The sequence below is a fragment of the Podarcis pityusensis genome (assembly GCF_964106645.2).
Source record: "Podarcis pityusensis genome assembly, chromosome: 7".
NCBI classification, from domain to species: domain Eukaryota; kingdom Metazoa; phylum Chordata; class Lepidosauria; order Squamata; family Lacertidae; genus Podarcis; species Podarcis pityusensis.
Window position 1 is genome coordinate 33,222,882 of NC_138031.1, and position 20,713 is coordinate 33,243,594.

Here is a 20,713-nt window from a genome sequence, read left to right on the forward strand (position 1 = left end):
ACTCTGGGGAAAACAATACTGCCTACTTTTTGCCTGCTTATTTGAATTGATTACTTATGTGAATCATTATGGGGAAACAGGAAACTATGGTCAGTAATATTACAATTCTATTTCATTCCCCTTAGGAACTAATTCTTCACTATCTTTTTTCCCACATTCTCAGAATTTCCCCTTAATATTATTTTATGCTTCCAAACTCACACTGCTTTAAAAAGATGAAAATGCAATCAGCCTCAAAAAACGAACCAATACCATAAAATCCTGCTGTATTGTTTATTCTTTGGGGAACTTGGCTTCTCGTTAGATCAGTTGAACTAAAATATTAGCAATGCATAAAAGGTTGTAACGAAGATCTGTAACAGTAGTAGTCCTGTGCAGCTATTTCAACAGCATACAGTCTGTTCAATGCAAAACAAATTTGTTTGTAGAATGTACATGATTATTTTTAATTGTCCGTTCTAATTTAAAGCCTTGGGATAGGATAGGTAACAATAAACATAAAAATCTGTTTAAATTATAAATCTTATAACATTTCACTGAGGCTGCAATCCTACAGACATCTGGAAGTAAGCTACTTTGAACTCAATGGAGCTTAGTTTTGAGCACTGGAAATCTTTCAAGACATCCTTGTGAGTTGGAGGTGCCAGATTCCCCTAGTTCCTAATAGGTGTTAGGTTCAAGCCCCCTGAATCCAGCAGGAATTTAATGGCCAGAGTAGCCAGGCCAGCCTGATGATGGCCGCTAAGTATGAGTTGTTAACAATGGCAAGGTCATGAACCATTATTGTAACGTTAAGAAAGCTGGGGCTCTGTGACAGACAGCTCTCCAGCTGTGAGTTATTTTGAAGGCCAAAGGCCAGAGTTTGAAGAAGAGTAGTTTCTTTTAGGATTGTGGTTGGCTAGGATGTGAGCTTGGGAGGAAAAGGTGGCGGTCTATGAAATGCAGCAAGCTGGAACAGAGCAACAGAGAGTGGCATGGCTAATTTCTGCTGAAATCTAAGACCGAGGCCATGGGAAAGCAAGAACCCCTTGGAGGGTAGCGCTGCGAGTCCCTCCACCACAGGCTCAGGTTGTATATATGTGTAAATAAACCATATATCTTAAAGACACCAGAGTCTCCGCTGTGCCTCATTTCCAAATAAAACACGAACCTTGGGTAACCACCTGGACCCTGGAATCTTACACCGCTCGGAGAATGGGGTGGCGTGCATCAATATATTGGGAAACATGCTGGCATATATTATGCTACTAGTAAAATAGAGCTGAGTGTTGGCAGCATAGTGATGACACCAAACCTTGTAGACCCAGATTATCTCCCACCATAGTTTCATGTAGTTGTCCTATATTTAATTTTGTTTGTTCTGTCTTGGGATGTTCTTTTCTGTTAGGTGATAAATTTCATGGACCGAACTGTGGAGTTAATGAAGTGAAAATATCTTTTTAGAGCTTTCTCGTAATCAGGGTGTCTTTGTACCACATTCCAGCTGAGTAATGTAGAAATACATCCCTATTTATAGGAAGATATATACAAATGTCTCCTTTTCTCAGGGCATCTCAGGCCACCTGGGAAGAGACCAATGCTTGGTGATAGAGCACATGCTTTGCATGCTGAAGGTCTCAAGGGCTGTACAGAGTTCAGTAATTTTTCTTCTGTGTTTTTTATTTTGGAAGCCAAATACCTCAGGGCAGCATGGAAGAAGAGTGCATGAAGAAAGACGGCTTAACCCCTTCCTCTCTAGCCATTTTTTCAGCTTCTTTTTCACCCATGGAGGTCTCTATCTCCTCTCCTCTTGTGGGTAAAAAGGCACCTTATAGAGGGTGATTTTAACCCAAAAATAACATTTCCCTGCTTTCCCCAGGCCGAAAAATGCCAGAAGGATCAGAGAGCTCTGCTTAACATGTAACTTGAACATTACTTATAAGATTATGTCTGTGAAACTTCCACAAACTGGGACAGGGACTGGATGGCTTTAGCCCCCTGTAATCAAAACCATGGACATTCCTTATGCCTTCTTCAGTGCATTTAGCACATCATTACTCAGTGAGGCAGAGTTGGTCAGAGCTGTTACCACTGACTATTGGCTGGGTGCACTCTGCAAATTTATACTGTATATGTAGTCACCTTTACACGGGAAGAAGACTGAAGCAGCAGCAAAGTCTTGCATAACCTTTAAAGGTCAAAACATAGTTGTAGGAGAAGTTTGGGTTTAAAAAATGTTTGTGTGGTGTACGTGCCTGTTTTTGATTGGGAGTAGAGAAGAAATGGTTCCTCTTTAGCAGGGGTAGGCAACCTAAGGCCCGTGGGCCGGATGTGGCCCAATTGCCTTCTCAATCCGGCCCACAGACGGTCCGGGAATCAGCATGTTTTTACATGAGTAGAATGTGTCCTTTTATTTAAAATGCATCTCTGGGTTATATGTGGGGCCTGCCTGGTGTTTTTACATGAGCAGAATGTGTGCTTTTATTTAAAATGCATCTCTGGGTTATTTGTGGGGCACAGGAATTTGTTCATTCCCCCCCCCAAAAAACAATAGTCCGGCCCACCACATGGTCTGAGGGACGGTGGACTGGCCCACAGCTGAAAAAGGTTGCTGACCCCTGCTCTTTAGCACTGTTTCCCAGATAAATAGCACGCTCTTGAACGTGCCATAAGCCCCTGCAGTGGAAATAAAAATATAAGCACATATGTGGATATAGAAAAAAAAGGGTGCTGGAACTCACCACGAACACCTCCCTTGTTCTCTTATAATGGCAATGGCACCTACCTGAGAGCTGCTGGAACTCAGTTCCAGCTGGGGAAAAAAGCCCTGGACATAATAAAGTCATTGAGGGCAGAATTCTGAAGGAACCATAGTTCTGTGTTCGTGGTGACGTATTTACAGTGTCTGCTGCTGCTGGACAGAAGAGATTTGTTTTCCCAGCTTCAATAATAAATTCTACATAATGTTATGTGACAGCCCAATCTCTGAGTGGGAAGGGACTCCAGGGTTTCCAAGCATTTTCCAGAGTTTGACTTCCTTGGAATGATGGTCAACACAGTACAGACTTTTGTGTCTTTAGGATGTGAGGTTTAATTTACACATATATAGAACCTGAGTGTAGGATGGAGGAGCTGAGAGCATTAACAAGATATTTGAGGGTTTATTTTAAAAAAATCAAGCAGTGTATAATATATATATATATATATATATATATCCTTCTGTTATGTTTCCAGGAAAGCCCCAAAGCACAGAACTGAGCAGACTTTTCTCTGCCTCTTGACTCCAGCACCTCTCACACAACTTTCTCACTGCTGCTCCTACGATCACGTGGCATCCAGCCAAGGGAGGGGGTGGGTGGGGAAAAGACCTACCCCATTTCATGTCGAGCCCTATTACTTAGTTGTAGCTATTGCAACCCAGCTCATTCTTTACTATTCCACTGCCCTCAAGTCTTCTCTTTGCTAGGAAAACCATACCCTGTTATTTCCTTCAACCTACCCTCATAAAATGGGCAAGCATTAGGAGGTTTTCTTTTTTAAAAATTTCTTTTTACAAAAGCTGTAGATTAACATTATACTTTTGTTGCTTAATTACAATGATAATATTATTCTGGTGTTTCTAGAGTGCCGTACCAAATAATTCCCTTGCTAGTTTTATTTTTAAAAAAATAAAAAGTTTACTTTTTAAATAGCTGCTTGCGTTATTTATAATTATGTGGCTTTTACAGTTTACATTCTGGGTTGTTTTGGTCCCCGTGAGGGGTTTGTTAACCGCTCAGCCTTAGGCTGTATCTTCTTCAGGACATATAAAATTGGCACTTAAAAAGTAAATAGGTTGTTAACAGCTATTCAGTGCTTTATATAATAAATGGGAAACATACTAGGCTGCCGGTGTTTAGGTTCTTTTGGCCTTGCTAGCGTGCCCTTGGGGAGTCCAACCCGCAAACGTCTGGGTACCGGCCTAAATGGTCTTGCTCGTTCCTGAGGGGAAGCAGCGGACCAAAACGTCTGTCTGAGTGGGGACGTCACCGCATCGACCCCACTGCGCTCCCCACGGCGGACAGCCCAGAGGGGCCCCACTCCTCGGCTGAGGCGCCAATTTCCTCCCTCAGCGGTCGAGCCTTGTTCTAGCGGAGGCCGCTTCAGCCTCGCGAGGCGAGCGCACTGGTGCCGCGCTGTTCCTACGGCGAGACCCCTCAGGCCGCCGCCGCCCCTGCTCTGGCCGCTCTCCCTCAACTCTGGAGGCGGGAATCTCTCCCACGAGCCCGCCGCTCGCTCGCGGCCTTTCCTCACGCCTCTTCCTCGTGCAGCCGGCTCCGCCTGACGACGCCCCATTCGCGCCTCCTCTTTTGTGGGTGGGCGCACCTCGCCCGTCCCTCCTCCTCCTTCTCTCTCGGGCTGGGCTTTCCCCTGCACACATGGCTCCTTCTGGTGTCTCCCACAGGTCGCCGCGGGAGACGGACTGGCAGCGAGACCATGAAGCGCGCCTTCCTGAAGCTGTTCCAGTCCGGGCAGAGCAAGCAGGACACCTGCTACGAAGGGGTCGTGTGCGAAGCGGACGCCGCCTCGGTCGCCTCGCAGGATGTGTTTAAGGTAAAGCGCCTGGCGCCGCGCGAGTTCGGCGGGACTTAAAGTCCAGGTTAAGGGGGGGTATAAGATTGCAGCCTGAAGCAATCGCGGGGCTACCGGGAGCAGGTATGGAGTGTCTTCAGATCTGTGCTTCTGGGGAAATCCTGTTCTGGAGTGTCTGGGTCCTTGGTTTGTGAGCCTCTTTTCCTGCCAGGATTAACCATGGAGGAAGATCCGTCGAAAATTCAACAGGCCAAAGTTTTCCTTTTGGCTCACCTCCATACTGGCAGACTCTGTACCTGTTGAATCTCTTCCTGGTAAACATGTTAAGTGCACAAAGTGATGGTCCAAAGGCAGTTTCAGTACCCTGGCCAAGAAGTCCAGGATGCTGAAAACTCAGCTCTTAAAAATGATGCATGTATTAGGACTGTACTTGTTTCTGGGATCTAAAACTTCTCTAAAACCTCTTTTGGGACAGAATGTTGGACTAGGTTACCTTTTACCATTCTATGGTTCTTCTAAAAAAACAAACCTATTTATGTAGAATGGAGAAGAATGGATGAGAATGGAATGAATTTGTAGGATGTTTTGAGTTCAGTTTATGTAGTTTAAAAAGCACACGTTTTAAGGGTTACTTGTTGCTACTCTGTTTTGTGTTGCCTTTAACAGCAATATCACAACTAACTCAAATTAATCTGGTAATTTCCTATGACTCACAAGCATCAGATATGCTGATACTGTAAAAAGTTTTAATCTTTTCGTTGGCCTTGATCCAAAGGTTAATATAGGTCTTAGGACCTCTCTGCATGTGGGAAAAAACAAAAAACAAAGCACGCAACAGACCCCCCCCCCCAATATATTCATCATATCCACACTCTGGTTCATATGCCATAATGTACTATTTCCATGTAATGAATGCAAGTAGCAGTGCTGGAGAGAAAATAGCCATATTCTTTGATGTGATCTCTTGTTTTAAAAATTATGTTGTAGAGTGGGTAAGCACCACACTATGATATTTTCAGAGCTAATACAGCTCAATCAAATGAGCCAAAACTAGAACCCTGCATTTGCTGTCCTGTGAGCCTGGAGGAAAAGTTGAACAAAGATAAGTGGGATAGAATCACAGACTTGTAGAGTTGGAAGGGGTCATCTAGTCCACCCCCTGCAATGAAGGAATCACAGCTAAAAAATCCCTGACAGATGACCATCCAACCTCTGTTTTAAAACTTCCAGTGAAGAAGAGCCCAACATCCTCCAAGGTAGTCGGTTCTACTGTACAACAGTTCTTGCTGTCAGAAAGTTCTTCCTAATGTTTAGTCAGAATCTCCTTTCTTGTAATTTGAATTCATTGTTTGGGTCTTCCCCTCTGGAGCAGCAGAAAACAAGCTTTCTGCATCTTCCATGTGACAGCCCTTTAGATATATTAGGCAAAACATATCCAACTCCCTCAACCGTTGCTCATAAGTCTTGGTTTCTACACTTTTTATCATCTTGGCCACCCTCTTCTGCACTCTCCTTTATTAGATTAAAAGATGATTCATACAAATGTAATCCAATTTTGTTAACTTTTAGCTTCTGGCTCTACTAGATTAAAAGCAATTAGCATGCAGGTGCCAAGGTATCCCAAAAACAAACAGCCAACCAGTATGCCAAGCCAGTATGTCTATAGAATGTGGCATTTCAGTACTACATTCTCTTTGAAAATAAATATTATTGCATTTTTAAAAAATAATAATCCAAAATTAGGTGATCTCAGATGGAAGTACCTGCAGACTACGAAGTTTCATTAAGAAGAATCGGGATGGTCTTAAGAAACTGGATGAGCTAAATGCCACTCCATTGCATCATGCTGCAGCAGGAGGTCAACTTGAGCTAATGCAAATGATTATAGATGGTTCTTCAACTGAAGGTGACAAAAATCATTATTATTACTTTAAAGCATGTATCTATTGATCAGCACATAGAAAATTTCATGGGAGAAGTCTTGTGTTCTAGTCTCAGCATGTTGGGATGTGTATCTAGTCAGTCAACTAAACTCCTATTCATTCCATAGTATCATGTTTTGACTTTATTAATAGTTTGAGCACAAGTGCAGATGATCAGCTGTAGAAGGATTAATGCATAATGGAATCTGACTGATGCAAAATAAATTATATAGATGATGAGAAAAGGCTAGAACCCTTGCTAACAAATCAACAATGGGGAAAGAAGAAGAAGAAGAGTTTGGATTTGATATCCCGCCTTTCACTCCCTTTAAGGAGTCTCAAAGCGGCTAACAATCTCCTTTCCCTTCCTCCCCCACAACAAACACTCTGTGAGGTGAGTGAGGCTGAGAGACTTCAAAGAAGTGTGACTGGCCCAAGGTCACCCAGCAACTGCATGTGGAGGAGTGGAGACGCGAACCCGGTTCGCCAGATTACGAGACTACCGCTCTTAACCACTACACCACACTGGCTTGACACACAGGTGCTTTTGAAACAGTTCTGAATGCAGAGATTAGGGGGCAACATATCAGAGCAGAACACCCGCAGCCTGAAATTTGTAGATTCCACAATCCACATAACTTGATAACCACACAGTATAGCAGCTACTTCATTAACTAATGAGACCACATTACCTTTGTGTGTGCCTCTTCACAACAAATCCCCACACTACCATATGTAGGTCTACTAAATGTTTTCACTGTCTCTTGCTGCGTTGCCTTGAGGCATCAGCCTCGCAGAGGACATTTCTCTCTGCTTATGTACCCATGTGGCCCTCAGGTGACAATGGTAGGTCTTCTGGTGACTGGTGAAAGGAGCATGTGATGCAAAGGAGATGCGCTTATAGCTTATTGGAATGTTGCCCACTTCAAAAAGCAGTTGTAGTGGTGAGCACCCAAGTAATATTTGTGTGCAATTCCATTCTCAGGGTTAGTCATCTGTGGACAAATTTCTGTGTCTTTGTCTGGTTTCATGAGTGCAAAGCAGCCTTCTTCCACTGTGGAACAATAGTCCTCATCCAAAGCTGCCATAACAGTCTTCTGTTCAGGGCATTCTACCTTCAGGGCAGCTGCAGCAATGCTTGCACATGCAGACCTGAGTCTGTTTCCACAGACTGAGAACTCATTACTTTACCACTTTGCTAGCAGATTGAGCTCCTCATTTACAGTGACATCACAAGGGCTCACATAGAATTTTGAATGTGCACCTCCATGGTCTGTAGTTTCAGGTTGCTGTGTGTGTTTGTGTGCACGCGCAAAGAACAACATGCATGCCTTGTGCCCCCTAAATCTGTTCTGGAGGGTTGAGGGAAGCACCAGAACAAATTTAGGAGGCACTGTGGTTTACACTGGAGAGGAGAGGCAGAAAAGTTAAATTGCACAGCTAAAAGTTGTTGCACTAGTATAACTATTTAATTGGATGCTGCCCGAGATCTGCATGTCCAAACTTATGTGTTTCTTGAGGAGCAGCTCCCTATAGCACATGATTAACCGCTTTTAAAACTGAGGGGCCTTTTAAAAGCAGTTAAATGTTTTCTGCAGTTCAGAGAAAAAAACTGAAAAGTAGAGATAGACATGCTCAACTTCTTGGCCATATCTAAAGTAGCTCTTTAGATCCCCAGACCATTCTGTTTCACTTCTGTTGAGATACTTTTATGCTGTAAATAGTGGTAACAAAAATGACATATGTATCAAGTCCTCCATATAATACTAAATTTTGTTTGTGCCATTTCTGGAACTTCTCTGGGGAAGTTGGAAGTGCCTAGTAATTTTCTGGCCATCAAATAGCAAACAGAGACTGGCATCCAACTAGCCATACTCAGAGCAGACCCACTGAAATCAGTGGGCTTCATTTACTTGTTCATTTGTTTCTGTAGGTCTACTCTTGAGTGTGACTTAACTGTGGATATGTATGGTGTAGTTAAAGTGGGTAGAGAGAAAGTTTTCTTCCTCTCTCACTGTACCGGAATGCAGGAGAATCCAATGAAGTTGAATGTTGGAAGACTCAGGACAGGTAAAAGGAAGTGTGTCTTCACACAGCACATAGTTAAACTATGAATTTCACCACCACAAGATAGTGATGGCCACCAAATTGGGACAGCTTTAAAAGGAGTTTATATAAATTCATGTTGGGTAAAGCTGTCACTGTCTACCAGCTGTTCTGCTTCCAAAGATAGTATGCCTCCAAATACCTGTTGATGGGGAACACAAAACAGGTGAGTGTCCTATTTGTGAACTTCCCACAGTGTTTGACCACTGTGAAAACAGGATGCTGGACTACAGTGACCTTTGGTCTGATCCAGCAAGACTTTTCTTACTTTCTGATCAACCAGGTAATCTTAGTGATTTTTAAATTTAAGAGTCTGCAGGTATATTATATTGCTATTACTGATCTACACCTAAAAACGTTCTGGTAGTTCTGTAAAATACCCATGCCCATTGAAAAACTGGGTCTGTGATGCATGATCACTTTACCATGCAGTCGAACACAGCCTACATGACCGCAACTATTCAGCACATTTCAGTGTCATGTGACTTGGTAATTGCACCAGCACCATCTTCCCAATTCTCCTTCCTCCTGTTTTCTCCCCTTCTCTGGTGACATAGTACAGCTTGTACCACCATAACTCTTAGGTGTCTAGGCTTTTAGGTACTGTGTCTGTTTTGAGAGGAAAAACATTTAGGAAATGACTTGGATAGGAACATAGCCCATGTAAAAGCACCTGTGTGTCAATTTTGCATTTGGAATTATACTTCTCTAGTTACTGGATTTATTTTCAGATGGCTATATCCTATTGTAGAAAGCACATCTTTGTGTCATACCCTGGAAGCAGCAGATCAATAACAGGCTGGCCTCAAAAAAGCAGACAATTAGAATGCATTTACAAGTACAGATAAGTAGAAAAGGCATTAACTGCTCTTTTAAGAGTGTATCACACACTTTCATTTAGATTTTATTATTTAAATTTAAAGTATGCAAATGATACGGGACAAAATCTGCTGAATAAAGGTTGGCACTTGCTAATTAATCTAACATCTGCATCTACAGTTACTATTTTTGTTAAAACATTATGATTATTAATATCAGTCATTGTGTGCGTCATACAAGTGTGATATAGCTTTCGTTCTGTTTTCTTACCCTTTGGCCTAGTGCTAAATGTGACTGACTGCTCTGGAAACACACCACTGCATTGGGCCACGAAAAAATCCCAGATTGGAAGTGTTAAATTACTTCTCAGCAAAGGAGCTAACCCAAACATTCTTAATTCCAGTATGATGACTCCACTTCACTTGGCTGTGCAGTGCCTTCACAATGAATTAGTTAAGGTAAAGTTTAATTCCAAGTTCATACGCTTGCCAATGAAAAGAGAATAGTAAAGCGGTCTCTATGTGAAATGGTTTTGTTTTATTAAATATGTATGAATGGCTTCCTCCATCAGCTCATGCAGTTTTCTAGAGTGACTAGGGGAGAGTGCCCGGCTCTGAAAATATTTTGATATTAAAATAGATAGTGCAGTTTGTGAGTTTGAGCCCATCACACTAAAAATTGGGCAAAGTCATGTTTTGGTCCACCATCTTGATTCAAAACGGCACATGTCATCCGAGCATCAATGAAGACCACCGCTCCCGCTGCAGGAACCATCAAGATGAGTTTGGCTATGATATCTCAAGAGGCAGCCAAGCCTATGCCAACAAAGCCATACCAAAGTTGTGTTTGGGTCTGCCATCTTGATTCAAAATGGCTCCCAGCATCTAAATGGTGACGAACCCCATTTTCACCACCTCAGGAACCATCACACTGAGTACAGTGATGATGTCTTGAGAGGTGGATGAACCTATGGAGGGCAGATGGACAAATCGCTTTCCAAAATATATACAGCCGTTCCCCATCCCTCCCACTTATGCAGTGGTTACGTTTTGGGCCCGTGCACACAGAAGTGAAATTGTGTAAAGTGGGCAACACCCTCTAAATGCCCTTTAAATGCCTTCTCTGCCACTCTCTCTTCAATCCATACAAAAATACTTTATCCAAAAATCTCCACATTCAGAATGGAAGATCTTTGGCTGGCAAGTCACTGGAGGGCATGCGGGAAAGAGGCTGATGCAGCTCTGGTACCCCACACAACAGCTTTTAGATTGGGAGGCTGAGCAGCCTCAACAAATCCCTGCTGTGCCTGTGGTCTCTTCAGGGCTTCCTGCACCCTTATTGACATCCTCTTCAGGCTCCAGAGAGGGTCTCCTCGTGAGCCATGAGGACTTTCCAGCTCTCTCCCTCCATTTCCGGGTTCAAATCTATTTATTTCTTTGTGCCGCACATATACACAGTCATGCCCCACAGTCAAAGTGGGGGTGGAGTAATTAATATTATGGGCTGAGTGAGGTGGAATCCTCACACATATAAAAAATGTTGTGAAAATGCTTTTATTAAAAAAAGTTTTGAAAACGACATTGAATTTGGCATAGCTTACTGCTGCCATCTAGTGTCACATTTGTATTTTGCGCTTTACAGCAAATTTAAAACATTTTATTTGCAGCTGTGTAACTGAGTCCTGAGTTAATTCACACACATCCTTCCCTTTATGCTTGGCTGGTTGATTACTTCTGTGATGGTTGCCGGATTGCTTCACTTAGTGTTTATTTGTTTGTTGTTATGGATTGTACATTTGTGGAAGATTTTCTGTTGTCTACTTGTTTAGCTTTTATGTAATCAAATGTAGGTGAATATGCTCCAAGCTTTTATTGCTTCTCTGCTTGTTTTTCTTTGTTGTGGAAGTCTCAATAAACTCTTAACTCTTAAGAGCCCCACACCCAAATAATAAGGTAGTCTTATGATCTGAACTGTAAATTAACATTTATGAAAATTTTGTGCTGACATATTAGTGATTTAAAATCTGGATTTTACAGCATGCTGTACTATCTCATGGAAGATAAATGCCTCATCTCACTGGCTGCAAGATGAAGCAGAGAATCAGTAGCTCAGTAGATTTACGGACTTATTCTTCATATTTTAAGAGCAGCTTGATCTGCAGGCAGAAGCAGACTTTGGTCTTTCAAATTTCAGTGGTGCCGTGTGCAAGACCAAAATTCAGCGCGCACACACACACACACACCTCTTGTGTTCTGTTCTGCTCAATTCACTACGTCACAGTTGTGGTGCCCTGTGGCGTCCCCTAGGCTTGGCGCCCAATGCGGCAAAACCCTAAATCCACCTGTGGTACTGAAGCTTTTTGAAATATGGAGATAAACTGTTGAAAGCACACCACAGAGCCAGAGTGGGGAAAACTTTTTTTTTTGTCAAGGGCTACAATCCTTCAGAAGCAAACGGTCAAGGGCCACATGCATGGAAACGAAACCTGTGTTGGGTAAAAAGGTAAAGGTAAAGGGACCCCTGACCATTAGGTCCAATTGTGACCGACTCTGGGGTTGCGGCACTCATCTCGCTTTATTGGCCAAGGGAGCCAGTGCACAGCTTCCGGGTCATGTGGCCAGCATGACTAAGCCACTTCTGGCAAACCAGAGCAGCGCACGGAAACGCCGTTTACCTTCCCACCGGAGCGGTACCTATTTATCTACTTGCACTTTGACGTGCTTTTGAACTGCTAGGTGGGCAGGAGCTGAGACCAAGCAACGGGAACTCACCCCGTCGTGGGGATTTGAACCGCCAACCTTCTGATTGGCAAGTCCTAGGCTCTGTGGTTTAACCCACAGCGCCACCCGCGTCCCTCTGTGTTGGGTAGGCAGGAGTCAAAAGGCTGATTCTTTTCAACACTTCAAAGCATTCATGCAGTTATTTGTAAACTCTAGGATCAAATGATACATGTGAGGCTCCAGGTGGCTTTAGAATGCAGTGGGAAGTCTTGTGAATGGCATGGAGAAAACATATCTAGGCACGTTTCCATTAGCTGTATGTTAGCTGCACACAGAATTAAAGGTCCAGGCCTGTCACTAGAACACATGTCAGATGGCCTGTGCCTGAGACAGTTGCTCTGGAGTTACCTATGGGGAAAGAGAGTGGGTCTGCCAATAATTACATGGATGTTCTGACAGAGATGTGTTCTATTTATTACTCCTGAGATAAGCACAGCAATGATGTGACAGAAGAGCCAGACTTTTAAATTTAATTTTAATGTTTAGATTTTCGTCGAACACAGTGCTACGGATGTGAACCTGGAAGGAGAGAGTGGGAACACACCCATATTACTTGCATGTTATAAAGATAATACTGAAGCACTGAAACTTCTGGTATGTGCAGAAAATTATTTACTTTTTTGTTTGCCTTTCTCTGTGAATCAGTGCGGTTCTCTTGCCTTTTCATATTTCTATATACTGTAGCAAGTTATGTGTCTAAGCATTGCACATGCAATCATTAGATGTGGCATCAAGGAGCTGGTCACAGGCATCTACTGTGGAACCTATCAGAAAATTAGAAGCTCTTGTTTTTTGAAAAGAAGGATCAAAAGTTTACCCTAACAAATTTGTGTGATAAAACATTAGGTGAAGGAACAGCAGGTGGACTTTTACTTCCTTGCTAGTCCCTGCTTGTTGTCAGCAAGCTTTCACCTGCAATTTTCATATGAATTCTGAGGTTTTATTAACTTGAAGTCCACCAGACTTTCTTATTCCCAAAAGTAAAGACCTAGAAGGGCAAAAAAAGTGAGAGTCACACTCTTCTAGAATCTGCTGCCATGGCCATCAGCCTATGGACTATGACTCTCCCTGCCCCTTTATCATTGAAGAGGCCTTTGGGGTAATCTTCCATCTCTTAATGAGAGAGGCACTGATAGGCCCCACGTGTCAGCATCTCCAGTCATTGCTAGTGTCCCAGCTACTGACCCATTGGCCTTAGCCTTTCACAGGTGCCAGTTCTGATCCAAATATAGTTACATGTGTCTATCATCCTTTTGAAATCAATAAGTAAGTGCTTAATATGTTCGAAGTATTCAATCTGTGAACTGTTTAAGAAATTGTCATCTTAATATCAGATAATTCTCTTGCAGATAAAAAATGGTGCTAAAATATGTAAAGCAAACAGTTTAGGAAGTATGCCAGTCCATGCTGCTGCATTTTCTGGTGCAAAAACATGCATGGAGATTATCATAAAGAAGGGTAAATACATTTTACAATATTCCATCAATATTTATTTCATTCAAAGCATAACTCACCAAGCCCTGTTTCTTAAAACTATAGCCTGAATTCAGATCACACATTTCCTACGTCATCGTTGCAATTATCAGTTATATGAAGATATCCTTGTAATATTCCTTTGTAAGGCAAATCAAGCAAGGATTTGATAAGATAGTATTTTATTAAATATTATTTGAACTGATTATTTAAATGTATATTCAATATATTGAGGTAATATTTTGGGGATTAAACTCTGATCTAAATCTCTCTTTGGCCCATTGTCTCACAAAAACTTATGCATCTGTTTTTCTCCTTGTAAGCTTAACAAAATCTAATCAGGTGCATGAATTAGGTTGCTATTTAATTGATTATACTTAATACTTTATAGTCTTAACTAAATACAGTTGCATAAATCTGTCGCAACATCAGAAGATGCTTTGGCAAAATGAATATGCTGCAAAATGGGGAGGAAGTTTTTGTTTCTACCTCTTGTCATATATGATATCCTGTTATTTGTAACCATCTATTTTTTAATCATTAAGGTGAAGAATTAGGCTATTCCCCTAAAAATCACATCAATTTTACTAATAATGGAAAGTGTAGTCCTCTTCATCTGGCAGTTCAAAGTGGAGACTTGGAAATGATTAAAATGTGCATTGAATATGGAGCCCAAATTGATTTGAAGCAGGTAAGAGCTAACAAAACACACGTTTATTTAAATATACTGTGCAAGAAAGTTAAAGAATGGAAAGGCTCCCTCTGTTCACCAAGTACTTTGAGTATGATGGAAGGAATCCTGCCAGTGCAGAGAGGGGGTGTTTTCTTCAAATTCCTTGCTCTCCTTGCAGTAGCCAGTGCCATACCGCACACTATTGTGGAGGGCCCTCAGCTCTCTGGAACAGTATGGGAGATGGGATTGGGATTCCAGTGGGAGAAGAGAATTGGCAAAAATCGCCCCTGCTATGTGCAGGAACATCCCCTGAGAGGAACTGTGTTCTGGGAGTGCTTTTCCCCAGTAGGAGCACAGTCTAGTTCCACCCAGATTTCTGACTGAAGATGTAGACAACATAGTGCACACAGCAAACTCATTACATTAGCTCATTATGTGGCATGAGGCTAGTTTTTGTTTCCATACTTCAAAATAATAACCTGCAGGGGCATCACATCTCGTTTTGCTGCCTGAGGAGAAATGGGAGCGTGTTTGCCATGCCACTGTGGGCATGGGACATGGGTTGTATGGCTGCAGCCACAAAGATGGCAGCAACAGGTCTCTGGAAGCCAGCACCACTTTTCTGGTGGGGGCAGGAGGGGCGCTCACAAGGCCGCAGCGTCTTGGTCTTTTGGTGTCCGAGGCAGCAGCCCAGCTCACCTCAAGGATGGGCCAGCCCTGATAATTTGTATGTATGTGTATATGGCTGTAATAGGAAGTGCTTGTGCTATAAATTGGCCAGTGTGCAAAATGATAGTTGGAATTTGACCAAGACCCTTGTTCTAAATTTCAAGTCTATAAATGAGGAGTTGAGTTTTGGACTATTATGGAAAACTTTTAAACATTTGCCTAGGAATGGGAATAACTGTAAGGCTTTTTTTGTGCTTTGTGTTCCCACTTTTAGAGTGACAAATGCACAGCTCTTCATTTTGCTGCCACCCAAGGAGCTACTGAAATTCTTAAACTGATGATGTCATCTTATGCAGGCGATGAACCTATTGTTGACGCATTAGATGGAAATAAGGAAACATTGCTTCACAGGTGAGGCCTTTGCCTAATTCTACTTTATTTCCAGTGTATTTGAAGAGGTCATATTTAATGTGGGGGGAACAGGCTGGAATGTGCTCCCTCATCTATCATCCCTACTGATTTGTCCACTGGGTATATTTAAGATTCTGCACTGTCACTGAGAGTTGGGTAGCTAACAGCAATAAAGACTTGATGCATTTCAATCAATGAGCATGATCCAAAGCATTTTGTATGCAGGATGTTTTCAGTTTTTGAAGGGAGATCTCCAATAAGGGGATTTCCTTGTCGCCGCCATGAACAAGAACAGGGAAATACCACAACATGTGCACATGGGAAACCTCTAATAATGGCCAAGTCTGCAACAGACAGCTATTTCAGACTGTCAAAGAAAATCATAATGCTTTATACTTAATACCATTATGTTTTTATTTTAACAACTTGGTTTGCTTTTCATTATTCCTATAGGGCTGCACTGTTTGATCACTATGACTTGGCAGAATATCTGATATCAATGGTAAATATTTAATTTTAATTGAGTTTATAATGGTAATAAAGGTCTGTGCTAACTTTACTATCAGGTTGCATAGTAACATGCATGAAATACATACTTAAAAAAATTAATTTCCTGTTTAGCAAGTACAAATGGATACAGAGGATGGGGCAGCTATATGAGTAGAAGTAACTTTGATACTATATAATATATGTTTGGAAATTACAGTGTCAGAATCGGTGGGATCCAGTGAAAGGAACTGCCTATAAATTGTTGTTGCTATCATCGTCATCATCACCATCAATACAGTGGTACCTTGGTTTACAACCATAATCCATTCTGGAGGTCTGTTTGTAAACCAAAACAGGTTGTAACCCAAGGCGTGCTTTCGCCAATGGGGCCTCCAAAATTTTTTTGTTCATAATCCCCCCCCCAAAATGGGTTGTAATCCAAAAAAAAAGGTTGCAAACCGGGACACGCGCTTCCAGGTTTGTTGTGTTTGTAATCCAAAACTTATACAAGCCAAGACATGTGCAAACCAAGGTAGCACTGTATTGGATGAAAATTGTAAGCCTAGCATCCTATCAGATAAATAGGTCTGGGTTTTGTTTCTTTGTTTTCTAGTCACTGTTTCAAACCGCCTTTGCTTTTGCCTTTCCTTCCAAAAACTGCCTTTGGCGACAGGGACTTTGCTGTGTTTTTGTTTCATCCTTGTCAAAATGGATGACGTTACTGAAGTTTGAAAGTGTATCCTGATGTAGAGCTGTGTGTATTTCTGTGCATAACACAAAACAAAGTACAGACTCAAACAGATACTATACTGTTGCTCAGAGATATACACACCTACAAATATTTAACATCAAACTTAAATCAAATGTAACTAGGGCTAGGGTGTGATGGGATGAAAGGAAAGAGCTAATCATGAAATACAGACACAAACAAAATAAACAAACAAAACACAAACAGAATAAAAAAGAAAAGGGGTCCAAGGGAATTAGATTTTAGAAAAGGCTGGTCCAGATTAGAATAAGAAGGTCATATAAGCAAAACACAACCACGTTCACAGATCTGTTAATTTTGCTGGTCCTGGAAGAGTCAATCTGCAAAAGAGTATTGGACAACAAGTTCTGATTTTACTTGAATATCCATTCCCAAAACATTTTTGATTGGACAGCCCTAGTAAATCCCTTCTTTGGTTGGAAGCTGCAGCTGTCAGTCATGAGATGGAGACAGACCTGAATAACAGCTGTTTTTTTGTAAATCCGGAGGTGGAGAATCAGCTGTTGCTTATGTTTCTCTTTCCTAGCAGACCTTTGTGCAATCTGATACCTGCATATACCTAAAAAATTCTCATCTGAATGTCTGCCACCTCCACCCACATTCTGCCTAAAGGCTCTGATCAGATGCATACTTAGGGTGTTACAACCAGCCAAGTTTTTTATTTTTTGCCTCCCTCACTTGTTTACTATCTAGCTTGAATAAGAGTTCTGGAAGACTTTAATGTTTGTGTGCTATTTTGTGATGTTTTAGTTAAGTATTGGCTTAATATGTATTTTAGAAGCCCATTTGATTTAAGAGGAAAATAGGCTACAGCTTTTCAAAGCAAAAACGCATCTATAGTAGGCTTCCAATTTAATTACCTACAACCATTCATACAGTTTAATGGAATTTTATTTGCAGGGAGCAAAGATCGATAGTGTTGACGTTGAAGGTCGAACTCCACTACTACTTGCTACTTATTGTGCATCATGGAAAATTGTGAATTTATTACTATCAAAAGGTACAAGATAAGAAAAAAATATGCAATATGAACAATGTTATTAAATGAGAACATGCCTATTAGAGGTCACCAGCTTTGAAATCTCTGCTAATTTTCTTTGTTTGTTTAGGAGCAAATGTAGAATTAAAAGATCATCTTGGTCGTAATTTTTTGCATCTAACAGTACTACATCCTGGAGGATTAAAACACCTGAATGAACAGTTTTTGAAGGTACAAGAAACATCTGCTTATGTATGTTAGATTCATGCACTAATTCATAGTGTTTGAGAAATATTACTCTCATTTTCTTCAGAATTTGTTTATAAAAATTGTTTACATTTGCATTTTGCTCATAGTATACAACATAGCTGTTTAAATATTTCATTCTATGAAATATTGCATACATCTGGTGCCACAAAACATTGCACAAATGCATTCACATTTTAGAAAGAGAAAGAAATACAGAGGATTAGAGGTAAAATATAACTTTTTATTTTTTCTTTAATTGACATATTTATAATTGCATACCTTTCACCAACACCTCAGCTGGGGCATTAAAATATTCAGCATACATATACTAGGAAACGTATTTAAGTTCAAAGTGGAAGTGCACTTTGTGGCTATATTCACACAGCAATTTATGCCATTTTCCTGATGGTTATTTCTGCATTTTATTTGAGCTTTTATAAAATGTAAAAGCCACTTCCAGAAATATAGTGGAATGTAGCTCAAGTTTAGCACTCATTTTCATCTTATTTGCAAAGAGATTTTTTCTGGAACACAGAAATGAGTGCTAAACTTGTGCTATATTTTGTTGTATTTTCAGAAGAAGCATTTACATTTTATAAAAGCTCAAATATAATGTGGAAATTAATAGTTAATGTTGGAAAATGGAATATACTTCCATGTGAATGCAGCCCTTGTCTACCGTAACAAAGAATATAAGGATACCTTATGGAAAGCTATTGTATTTATGGAGTATCAACTGCCTTAACTACTTATTGACCCAATTCATTGCCTTCTAAGATGTACACTGCCAGGGCTGTCTTAAGCATATGCAGTGCCGGGGTGCAAAGATCTGCCCGGCGCCCCCCCAGGTTGTCCAGTCCCAGGCGCGCAGGAGGGCAGAGCCGGCCAGCTGCCTCAGCGTCTTGCTTGCTCGGTCGCCCCCAAACCCGCAGCGCAGAGCTGCCTGCAGCAGAAGAGTCCACTGTGGCGCTCCGACTGACGGTGGGCTCTTCCCTGGACTCAACTCTTGGGCCCCAGACTCTCGGCCTGGCACCCCTGAGAGCCCGGCGCCTGGGTGCCCAATACCTCTAGCGCCTATGGGTAAGAGCCCTGTACACTGTGAATATTTCAGTCTAAAACCCTCCAAAATGTTCAATGAAAATGTGTTATAATACATTCCACTACATTTCCAGCCACTAATCACATTCACTTGATTCTTTGAGGAGCCATATACCATCTGAACAGAATCTTGGATTGAGTCTCCTTCAAGTGAGAAAGACTTTTTTGGCTCATAGATTTTCTGCCATTCCGTCTCTTTAATAAAGGTTCCCAGATATCTCCCCCAAAGCATAACATTCTCTCATTAAAATAATAATAATTGCAATTTGATAGAAGCAAGTATTTCTTTTTTTAATTCTGATTCTGTTGCCTGATTTGTCTTATCATGTTTCTTTAGTGAAAATTCAGTGAGGACTTAAATACAAAATGGGTTTTGCAAAAAGACAGATTCCATAAGGTGCTGTTAATGTGCTGTACTCTTTGTATGTAACAGATGAAGCATATTAAAGATCTCATAACGGATGAAGATAACGAAGGGTGCACTCCTCTACATTATGCATGCAGGCAGGGGGTTCCCCTTTCAGTGAACAGTCTCCTTGAACTGAACGTTTCCATCTGTTCTAAAAGCCGAGATAAGAAATCTCCTTTGCATTTTGCAGCTAGGTAAGCCTATGTCCTCCCTAATTGGCTGTTTCACATTCCTGATGTCATCATGAGTATATGCAACAAAAGTTTTGGGGGTTTTTTTTGTTTTTATATGTAGCTATGGGCGTATCAACACCTGTCAACGACTCCTCCGTGATATGGTAGATACCAGGCTCTTGAACGAAGGAGATAAGAAAGGGATGACTCCTCTGCACTTGGCTGCTCAGAATGGTCATGAGAAGGTAGTGCAGTTTCTCTTGAAGAAAGGTGCCCTCTTTCTCTGGTAAGTTTTTTGTTTTCTCTCTCTCTCTCTCCCCCCACCCCGCACGTTCAAGTTAACAATAGAAATGTAACTTGCATATATTAGATGTACATAGCCTTAGAATAATCTGAGTTATCAAGAAAAGAACCCTGTTCAAGAAAGTGATATATTTTGTGTTTAATTCATTGACAAAGATGCAAAGATAACTGAGCAGTGTCTCTGGGTAGCTACTGGACGCATACATAGGAATATAGGAAACTGTCCCCTATACCATTGATTCTCCTACACCATTGATTCACTTAACTCAGTGTTGTTTACACTGATTGACAGCGGCTCTCCAGGGATTTTGACAGGTGTCATGCAACAGAGATGAGATGAAATTTCACATATTTCCAGCAGCTGTTAAATCTAGCTTGGCATGCTATAATTGCCAGTCCATAAAGCCAGTGCTGTCAGTTCTGGTCACCTTTTTGGTGATGTGAAAGAGGGACTTGAATTTGTCACCTCTGTCCTCACATAAATGGCCAGGTCTGTCAGAGTGCCACCTTGACCGATCAGGGCTGTATTCATGTTCATAATACTAGTTATTCTTCAATTTTAAATACAGTGGTACCTCAAGTTAAGTACTTAATTCGTTCCGGAGGTCTGTTCTTAACCTGAAACTGTTCTTAACCTGAAGCGCCACTTTAGCTAATGGGGCCTCCCGCTGCCGCTGCACCGCCAGAGCACGATTTCTGTTCTCATCCTGAAGCAAAGTTCTTAACCCGAGGTACTATTTCTGGGTTAGTGGAGTCTGTAACCTGAAGCGTATGTAACCTGAAGCGTATGTAACCCGAGGTACCACTGTACACTATACAAAATATTAATATTGCAGTGGG

General features: G+C 41.4%; 2 protein-coding genes across 3 annotated transcripts in view; one reads left to right on the forward strand and one right to left on the reverse strand.

Annotated features, from left to right (window-relative positions):
* The window catches only part of KCNB2 (potassium voltage-gated channel subfamily B member 2), a 239,305-nt gene extending 235,157 nt beyond the window's left edge, over positions 1-4,148 (reverse strand). The window contains exon 1 of the mRNA XM_081013330.1: positions 3,861-4,148. The gene's annotated coding sequence lies outside the window, so the exon portion shown is untranslated. The remainder of the gene's footprint in view (positions 1-3,860) is intronic.
* A 171-nt stretch (positions 4,149-4,319) lies between these two features.
* TRPA1 (transient receptor potential cation channel subfamily A member 1) overlaps positions 4,320-20,713 on the forward strand; it is a 32,145-nt gene continuing 15,751 nt past the window's right edge. The window contains exons 1-12 of one of the 2 annotated variants that reach the window (XM_081013312.1): positions 4,320-4,572; positions 6,295-6,457; positions 9,681-9,856; positions 12,665-12,772; positions 13,528-13,636; positions 14,197-14,342; positions 15,268-15,404; positions 15,858-15,906; positions 17,563-17,662; positions 17,772-17,872; positions 19,422-19,591; positions 19,692-19,856. In XM_081013312.1, coding sequence (XP_080869438.1) covers positions 4,456-4,572; positions 6,295-6,457; positions 9,681-9,856; positions 12,665-12,772; positions 13,528-13,636; positions 14,197-14,342; positions 15,268-15,404; positions 15,858-15,906; positions 17,563-17,662; positions 17,772-17,872; positions 19,422-19,591; positions 19,692-19,856 — 1,541 coding nt within the window. In that variant the 5' untranslated portion in view covers positions 4,320-4,455. The remainder of the gene's footprint in view (positions 4,573-6,294; positions 6,458-9,680; positions 9,857-12,664; positions 12,773-13,527; positions 13,637-14,196; positions 14,343-15,267; positions 15,405-15,857; positions 15,907-17,562; positions 17,663-17,771; positions 17,873-19,421; positions 19,592-19,691; positions 19,857-20,713) is intronic. The other variant, XM_081013311.1, reaches the window with a different exon arrangement.